Source organism: Plectropomus leopardus, chromosome 18 (assembly GCF_008729295.1).
Source record: "Plectropomus leopardus isolate mb chromosome 18, YSFRI_Pleo_2.0, whole genome shotgun sequence".
NCBI classification, from domain to species: Eukaryota; Metazoa; Chordata; class Actinopteri; order Perciformes; family Serranidae; genus Plectropomus; species Plectropomus leopardus.
The window spans coordinates 19,405,775-19,415,675 of NC_056480.1; the positions used below are offsets into that span (position 1 = coordinate 19,405,775).

Sequence of the window (9,901 nt, forward strand, 5' to 3'; positions counted from 1 at the left end):
GTGAGCACACATTAGGAGGAGCTCGGCTAGCAGGCTGTCTGCAACAAGCCAAACAGCACTGGAAAAACACTTCTTTTAACATGAAACTGCTTTATTCAGTATTTTACTGGTTTTAATCACCTGGCCTGATTGTTTAGGAGAGGAAGAGACCTCTGCGGGTAATTCAGCTCCTGGTAAAAACTTACTCAGCAATGGACACTGAAGGAATCCTAACCGGGAGTTCACACTTGGCACAAGTCTGAGCTGCTTGCAATGTGCAATCCTTACTGCAAGATGTCACTAAATCCTACACACTCTTTTTATACACATTTATGGTTTTGCAGAAGGAATGACAGATGAATACTGTACATTTTTGCCCAAGTGAGATAGCAACAAACATCTAGATTGAACTCTGGGAAATGAAGTTATGTCAAATTCCTAACCAACTGAACAACCTGGAAAGCTCACTAATTCTATCAAATTAAACTGCCAACCCCATAAAAGACAAGACAAAACCTAGTTGCCAAAGAAAAGCTGTGTCCATCGGATCATTTTGTGCCACAAGCACTCTACAATCGGCACATTTAAACCAAAATGAAAACCATACAGGTGATGCAATCTTTCTGGGCATCATCCAGTACCAAGCCTTTTGCCATTTTAGTGGGAGAATATCTGCATCAGCGTGTAGCTGTGGGAAAAAAGAGCCTTACAGCTGATACAGAAATACACGAGGGGGCTTCATGATGTAGCCGGCATATTAACTCTGTTGAGTCATCATCACTTATTCGCCATGCAGCAAACCTGGAACGCATCCAAACGTCTGTGTGTCATACTTAAAAGAAGTGCTTTGTAATTACATCACAGCGACAGAGCCTCAATATGACTCTGTGCTAAAGGGGAAATCAGTTTTTTAATTCCCTGCGAAATAATAGTAATTTATTGTTTGAGGCTGCAATCTGAAAGCTGTGTTCACATTCACCAGTAGAAAGCTATTAGCTGTGGTTAGCTTGAAGAAGCACTGAAAGGCAAAAAATGAAGCCAAAGTGATGCGTGTCATTGTGCAGAGGACACAATTTAACAACATGCCAACCAGGGGTGTAAAATATCTGTGATTGTGTGTTTGTTTTTTGTGTGTGTGTAAAGGCGAGAAGAAAATGGCTGCCATCATTTTTGCAAGGCCACGTCTGTGTGTGTGAGCAGCGGTCTGATGCATTTGACCCTATAGCCTGAGAGTTGGGAGGAGGAGGAGGGAGGGAGAACAGGTGTGAGGCAGGCTGGTGGCTGGGCAGATGGCCCCTGGAAGTGCTAGCTGATGCTGCAGAGCCTGGACCACAGAGAGTTAGCAGCTAATACAAGCCTGTTTATACAGCCTGCACGGACACACGCGTGTGCGAGCGCATGATAACCTGAAAACAGCACTTATCATTCACTCTCCCCTCATCGCCAGCTTTGTTTACCTTTCATTTACTCCTTCTGTCCCCCTGTCTGTCTCTTTATCTCTGCAAACACACACACTCCAGGTAATGGTCTTTTCAGTCAAGTCACTACTTTAATGGCAGTCCCAGTGGTGAAAGAATGGGGCGAAAAACAACAGATGACACAATAAATGAAGGCCAGGGTAACATATTCGAGCAGTATAACCACTGCAGCAACCCGGCTAAATACAGTCATACTGATCACAACATTTTTTTACTGATTGGCCATTTGGATCACTGATCACTGTTTTTAATTGATCGGGTTTGGTTCATTTGAGAACATGTCCCTTGTTTACATCCGCTGTCACACAGGTGTTGTAAATGGAGAACACAATCTGCAGCAGATATTCAGGTTTTATTGTAATGCTGCTACTCCAATAAGAATATGATTTTTTTTTCCATGTTCAATTTAAGCTGCTCAATTACTTTTAGTGGAATCGACATTTTTGTTGTTCATTTTCGATGAACTAGTTTTACTATAATGCTGTGATAAGCAGACTTGTGACCCTCTTCTTTGTAACTGGAATGTAAAAGTTCAGCTATAACACTACTTTAAAGTGGAATTGTGATTATATTACTCATTTATAGTGTTCTGTACTCATTACAGTGCAACAATAAGTGGAATTGAGGGCAGTTTCTTAAAACATATTTTAGTTTGTTGACTTGGTCATTTAATTTAAAAGAATATATACTAAATGCTGCACTAAGTGGATTGTGATAAGAGGCATATAAAAATATTTTTAGTTTGTTTACTTTGTTATTCTGCAGAAAAAAAATAAATAAAATAAAAGGACGTGTTTAGATGTAGACATTTTTTTGTATTGCAAAAGCTATTAAACTGTCTAACATACACACTGGACTGATTTTAATGACACTAAAGTACTGGAAGTGTGCATTGTGGTATTATCCAAGTAAATACAGGTATCGGCTCGGGACTCGGTATCGGCAGATACTCAAAATGAGATGACTAGGATGGGGGGAAAAAAAAAAAAGAAAAAAACGATCGGGTTATCCCTACTTAAAACATGTTTCCTTGTAGAGATACATAGCTTATATCAAAGAAAAATGCTCATAAATAATTCCCTTTATCTAAATTTAACTCTGCATCTGCAGTTGGGTCAAGCTTTTAAGAGGAGTTAACAATCACCCTCTTGGATGCCTACAAAGCTTTGCATGGGACTATTCGGCATGCGTAAAAAATGTCCAAAGCCCTGTGGGTTTCCAGGAGATATTTTCCTCCCTCTCTAATCCGAGCCGTGAGAACACTCGGCCATCGACAGCAGGTTGAGCCCCAGCAGCCTCCCTCCCTAACCCACATGTCTGCTCTTTTCCCAGTCGGGGGAGACGGATTCCCACTGGAGTAAAATATAGCCCAAACCCTTTAATTTTAACCATGCGCCACTCCATTAAAAAATATCTTTTTGTGCTTTTTTTCCTTTTTTTTTGAAGGGGGTTATGTGATGATGACAAAGTCGCAGCGGGTGGAGATGGAAACTTCACATGGGTTTGGGAAGATCCGTTTGACAGTTGTGACAGAGCTCCGGAGGATGTTTTCAAATGCAAAGTCTGAGATGCAAACAGGGAGCAGAGGGAGAGGAGGAGGAGGAGGAGGAGGAGGAGGAGAGGCTGGAGTGGCTCTTCACGGAAGAATGGCAAAGTCTGCATCTAAAAATCTTTCCAACGACCATCAACAACCACAATTTCTTCAAATATTTGTCATAAAATTAATGAATGTCTATTTGTCCAATTAGAATGGGGCTTGTAATCAGTTAATTCATCTTGTCTTGTAACATTTTTCCCATTTAAAACCCTGCACGCTCTCAGCACTGACACATTGTTGTCCATCCCGTGCTGAGGAGTGGCGCCTCGCTAGAAAACTAATAAATCTGAGTGTCCGTGCTTTCAATGGATCATCAACTGATGTTTAGGCTACTTCAGTCTAGAAAGGGGTCATGGCAGATCCAAAGGGAGTCACCAAACTGGATTCGTGAACTTTGGTTGCCTGTTGCAGCTCTCCATATCCTGAGTTCAAGCCCATGAACTGCTTTTTTTTATGGAGACAGCTGCAACAAACTGAACTAGTATTTCATGGAAAGCTAAATGAAATGAGTGCAGTCCTCCATACACATAAAAATGGGTCTAGTAGAATATATCTAAATGGCATGTCAGTTGTTTAATGTTAGGACATTGAGCCCATCTTCAACTTTAATTCATCAAAATCAGTTTTCACAGCTCAGCCTATTTCTCCCATTAGAATGAAAGACTATTACGCACAGCACAGACACGCATTGTTCGCTCCTGCAATAGACTTGTTCATCCCCGACAATGAAACATTCAATGAAAAATAAATAGAAATAATATAATTGCGGTTTATAAAGGCCTGTGTTTTTTTTACTGCTTAATCTTCTGGAGCAATATTCTGCTTACTTTACATTATGATGTGTTTTTTTTTAAAGCACAAATCCAACATATCAAATTCTATAACGGGTCAGCAGCAATTTGGTTTTTTTTCCTCTCCTTAATTTGGCGCACACATGTCTATATAAGGGCACAAAACCCTAAACCGAGGAGTAATTGGGAACATATATAGCAAGAGGCCACTTACACTGAAAAGAGGCAGAAATTCCCACCATGCGGTACGTTGATGTGAGAGGGCTAAATAATTTCCAGTCCTTTTTGACTCCGCGCAAGGTCCCCTCCTCGATGATCCGCTTGTGTCGGGAAGACGAAACCTACAGAGTCCGGCCAGCTCTCAGGCGCTCTGGCGGTGTACTTCCAGCAGCTCAGAAATGTGGTTCAAACTCCGACAAAAGAAGAAGGGGCGGCTCACGGCTCTGCAATAAGTGATCAGTCACTGGGGATATTCAGGATAGCAGAAGCCGGGAGTCTTGTAAAAAGCGCAGAGGCAGAGCAGGAGGAGAGATGAGACAGAGATGGAGAGGGAGGATGCAGTAGTGCGCAGGGCACCCGTCTGATTTTCCACCTTCCTTTCGCACTTTCCGCCAAAATCCTTTAAACGTCGAGTCGGTCTTGATTGTAAAATTTAGGATGCGAGGAAAATATCATGCACACATACCCTCGGTCAAGGGGATCCTTGTTTTCTGCTTCTCCGTTGGCGTGGGGAAGAGGAGTAGCGACACTCTGCCTCCAGTCGGCGGTGCGCAGCAGAGCCAGGTGGCGGTGGGCGGGACTGAAGCTGCGCTGAGGAGAAGGAGGCGGCGACTGGGCAGCAGCCAGCATCTGTGTGTCCTAAAACAGGTTGGAAAAAGTGGGGTCAGGTCAAGTCGAGGTGTTTTCTACTGTACTAGCGGCTCCCGAAGCTTTTTCACGTCTAGGGCTCCCAGGGAGATCAGCCCGAAGGTTTTTTACCCAAGGACGCAGGAAATGTGACATTAGGGCTACACGTTAGTCCAGAATTAAAGGATAAGTTCACAGTTTTTCGTTCTTGAAACAAGATTAACATGTCCATACGTACATTAAGCCTTTGAGACCTGGATATACATCACTTTTCTTGTCATTCAGACGCATTTTCTCAATGATTTAATCATTTGAGCCCAGAGCAAATTGCTTTGATTTCTTTCAAAAACATGGGGGAAAAGGGAATGAGCAACTTGGCAAGAAATTTCCTGCAAATTTCAAGAAATTAATAGATTTAGGAATTTTTTTAAAAGCTTGGGGAAAAAATGTCTTTTAAATATTTAATTATGATATTATAGTATTTTTACAGAACTATTAAACATGTTAAGCCCTTTTTTCAGGATGTTTCCTTGTTTGCCTCTGTTTTGTTTTTACTTCCCCATGCTTTTTGTTTGGTTGTTTCATGGTTTCTTTTGCTAATTTTCAGGTGATTATCTTGTACATTCACAAATTTCTTGCCAATTTCTGGCCCATTTCTTCCTAAGTTGGTCATCGCCTTATGAAATCAAGTAAATTTACCCAGGTTTCAAAGGGTTAAAAGCATCATTGATTGCAACTGTTTCCTTTGTATATACTGGTTGTGACAAAATCCGCTCCTAATGCAATCCCAATTAAGTGATGAGGGACAAATTCCACATTCTTAATTCTGTCCAAAAGTGCATTTGAAAAAAAGATGAAATACGCAAAAAAAGTTTTTACACTTGACTGAAAAATAAACAATGCAATGCAATGGAAATAGACTAAGAATATAAATCACAACATACATTAAGCATGGGACTTAACCTGATGTCACAGAAAATGTGATTGGTACATAATATGTTAAAACGAACGAAACGTGTAACGATCGGAGTTTAAAACTTAACATTATTAAATGGTCGCAGTTTTGTTTCAGTTCAGGCACCAAAGCTACTTGGTTAGGTTGGGGGGGGGTACTTGGTTAGTTTAAGAAAAAGATTAGGCTTTCACTGAAAAGAAGTACGAATGTAAAAGTTAGAATAAGCCACTGCCAACTTTTTGCTTTCACATGGGACACAAACAGCGGTCTCCTGGGTAAAAGTTCTGTGTTGCTTTGATCATTCCACCACCCCCTCCTTGCTCTTTATACTCCCTATTTGTTTCACTACCAACCATTGCGTGATGTTGTTCAAGGAAAGTCGTGCATCCACAACAGGACCCTGATTGACTTTCCTTTAGCATTGTTTCCGTGGTGCCAGCACGAAATTTTAACATGTTACTTGCCATCACCGCATAATGGGGTATAAAGAAGTTGTAGTCATTTTGTGCATTTCTGTGTGACCAGGCTGGACTTATCTGACCACTGGGGGGTGTAACCCTCCTCAAATCATAATAAACAAACAAACAAACAAACAAACAAACAAATAGCATATTTCCATCACATTTTCTATTGTTATCAATAGTTGACAGGCGGTCTTTTAATTGCTGTTTTTTTGCTACATCCTCTGCAATGGTTTAATGAGACTGGGCTGCACAGTTAGCTCCACCAGCTTGTATCTCTTATCTCCACTCATATTTGCATAAGACTGATGGATGGAAATGTGCAATAATTTGTATTTTCTTTAGCTGATTTTCAGAAAATTTTGGTGAAAATTTGTGCAAAATGTGGATAAGAACTCACTGTCTGAAGTGAGAATTTTGTCCCAAAATGAAAGACTGTTTTAGACATTAAGACAGACATGAAAAAAAAAACAGATTGCTTTATGTAGAAAGTTAACAGTTATTAGATCAAAATATTCAGGCTTGCCCATTCAGCTACATAGAATAAACCAGTTTATTTGTTTAGTTTTTGTTTAGGACCTACTGAAGAGTGCTTAGGGACCCCAAGTGATCCTTGGACCCTGTTTGAGCACCACTGCATAGACAGCAGTGGAGTGTCATGGACAAGAACCAGCCAGCCTAGTGCTTGAGGAGGTGGTTGGCTGGTGTGTGTGTGTGTGTGTGTGTGTGTGTGTGTGTGTGGGTGTGTGTACAAAAAAAGTAGCACTGCGTGAAGCATGTCTGCACTCTCTCTCTCTCGCTCTCTCTCTCTCTCTCTCTCACACACACACACACACACACACTGTATCTCTATCTTTCCCTCAGCTGAAAAAGGCACAGGCAGGCTGGCCTGCAGTAACCTAAGGCAAACACTTTCCCCGGACCATCTGGAAGTCATCTCGCCCGCAGAGCCAGTGAAAGCACAGAGCAGAAGCTACGTTTACAACTCAGTGATAACAACCGGTCCACTTGAACTGCATGGTTGAACAAGCCACGCACCAAAGCCCGTTCATAACATCTCATAAATGAAACGATTCCATTGTATTCTGCGGTGCTCATATACTTGTGGGCATTTTGGTTAAAACAAATGGTTAAAACAGTTTGGTGGTGTTAGCAGCAATGATGAACCTTCACCTACAAATTGCAAGACATGCCCTTTATGGATACTCAGTTAACCCTTTGAAACCAGAGCAAATTGGCTTGATTTCTTTCAAAAAAAATGGAAAGAAGGCGAAGCAGCTAAACAAGAAATGGCCCAGCAAATAAGCAAAAAAAGAAAGAAAAGAAAGTGCTAAAAATATATCTATTTTTCTGTAACATAGTTTTTAATATATAACTATAAGGAACATACAAGTTGTTTTCTGGACATTTTTACCTCTTTTTTTTAAATTAATTTTTTATTTAATTGTAGCTAATTGTCAGGTCATTTTCTAATTACCTTTTAGTTTTTTTGCGATTTATGGTTCATTTCTTGCCAAGTTGCTCATTATGTTTTTTCCCATGTTTTCAAAAGAAACCAATTTTCTCAAGTTTCAAAAGCCCAAATGCTTGTGAAACTGTACAATCACAACTGTACAATCCCTCCATTGCACTTTTTGCACATACATTTTGTGTTCTTTATATTCTATTTTTTCAATTTATATATTTTTTAATTGCTTCTATATTTTTATCTTATGTCTTATTCTATTTACATTCACTATTTTTATTCTTCCTTTATTTTAATTGCTTGCACCAAAACACCAAGTCAAATTCCTTGTACATGTAAAGGTACTTGGCAATAAAACCGGATTCTGATTCTGAAAGGAATCTGAATGCTGCACAGGAAAACAAATATCGATCCAGGTTTGAAAGGGTTATTTGTTGTCTGATTTCAGATTACGACTGCTAGTTACACAGTCTCTAATTTCAAGGCAATACAAAGAATGCACCCAAAAAATAACTAAATTCTACCAACAAAATCTTTCTTTCTTCTTTATTTTTTTACAGAATTTCCCTGCACCTTATGCAGCATCATCACAACCAAAGTAACATCTTCTACTTTTGTCTGTCGCGTACTGTATGTAAAACATTCAGCGGATTGTTAGCACACCATCAACGCGGAGCTCATTGTTCCCTCACTGCCATCTCTGTGGGGAAAAGATGATGCCATTAATGGCAATTGTTTGCAACTGTGCCATTGTGCATTTCTCTCTTTCACTTCATCTTTCTCTCTCTCCTCCTCTCATCTCTGCCCTGTCTCTCCCTATCTGGAGTGCTTCAGCGGTGGGTTGCATTGTGCTCTCAAAGGGAATAAGGATAGATACAGTCTCTGGCACTCTCACAAGCACAGAGCAAGGACTCTGTGCTCTACTTCCATTTTCCAGTTTGGGTCCTTTTGTCAATCTCTGACAAAGGCAGTGGGCTACACAGGATATGTGAATAGATATGGGGGGGGGGGGGGGGGTAAGGGATGGAAAGGGAGGAAGGGAACATTGAACGATAAGAAGAGAAGGCAAGAGAATGAGCCGAGGTGCATAATGAAACAAAGGATGAATACATGACTGAGAAAGAAGTGGCTACTGAATCAGAAGGTGCAAAGGTAATGTGCCCGCTCAAAGTGTGAGCCACACTAACGTAGTCAGAAAAATCCAGCAGGGCCGCAAGGATGCCGTCACTCCTCACCTATTTGTGTCCTCTAGTTTGTTCCCGGAGAGCAAGCTCTCTCATGGCAATCACAGCGAAACATCTTGACGGCCGGAGGCACAAGGATAGGCGTTGAGGAAACCTGCAAGGGAAAAGAGAATAGGGCAATGATCTGTGTGTGTGTGTGTGTGTGTGTGAGGGAGTGTGTCCTGTGATAACGGTGTGTGAGAGCAGGAAACACACAGTGCCTGTTTTTGCTGCAGGGGTTCCTGGAAGTCAGCCGCCCAGTGTGATCGGCGACATGCATACACACACACATACACACAAACGTGAGAATGCGCGTGCACACACTCACTCACTCACACACACACACACACACACACACACACACACACACAGGATACCTCGCCTCTGAAAGGGAAAAACATGCTGCGTCTGATACATGTGGACACAGACAAGCAGACTTCCTGCATTTTCCCACCTACTGGGCGGCCACCTGTGACAGTCTCACACACACACACACACACACACACACACAAACACAAACACACAAACACACACACACACACACACACACTCACACACTCATATTACATTCATAGAGACAAAGCCAGAATGAGACAAATATAAGTTGGGAGTTGACAGTAAACAAGTACCATTCAAACCCCCGTAATTATCTGGCATTGGATCAACATCGCTCGAGGCCAAGGAGCCAACAGGATGAGCAGAGAGACGACTGAAGTCAAGTCGCTGACTTGGTGCTGCATTTTCATTAACATACAGACAACAGCAGAGCTCAAGCGCGAAAGGTTTGCATGAAAATGATGATGCTTCTGTCCTTCCCAGGTCCTACATTTGCGACGCTGACCTGACTCTAGTTCCACATTTTCTATTTGTTCTTTTTCCTTGACATACACTGTCTGCTCTGCAGTAACCCCTGTGTTCACGCCATTTCACATCACCCGAGCTGCCCCATCCACCTGCACACCCACTTTAACTAGTACTGACAAATTGGATATTGGCCGATAGTTATTTAAAACACTTGGGTCGCCCCCTTTCAATAAGGGGAGAACAAAGGCAGATTTCCATATTCTTGGAATCTCCTTAGTCAGCATTGTAAAGTTAAAAAAAAA

The 9,901-nt window shown here is 41.4% G+C and overlaps 1 protein-coding gene across 4 annotated transcripts in view; it reads right to left on the reverse strand.

Annotated features, from left to right (window-relative positions):
- Positions 1-8,905, reverse strand: part of runx1t1 (RUNX1 partner transcriptional co-repressor 1) — an 85,761-nt gene extending 76,856 nt beyond the window's left edge. For all 4 annotated transcript variants that reach the window (XM_042506299.1, XM_042506297.1, XM_042506298.1 and 1 more), the window contains exons 1-2: positions 8,808-8,905; positions 4,060-4,703 (exon numbers count right to left, since the gene is read on the reverse strand). In XM_042506299.1, coding sequence (XP_042362233.1) covers positions 4,060-4,087 — 28 coding nt within the window. In that variant the 5' untranslated portion in view covers positions 4,088-4,703; positions 8,808-8,905. The remainder of the gene's footprint in view (positions 1-4,059; positions 4,704-8,807) is intronic.
- Between the last annotated feature and the right edge of the window lie 996 nt (positions 8,906-9,901).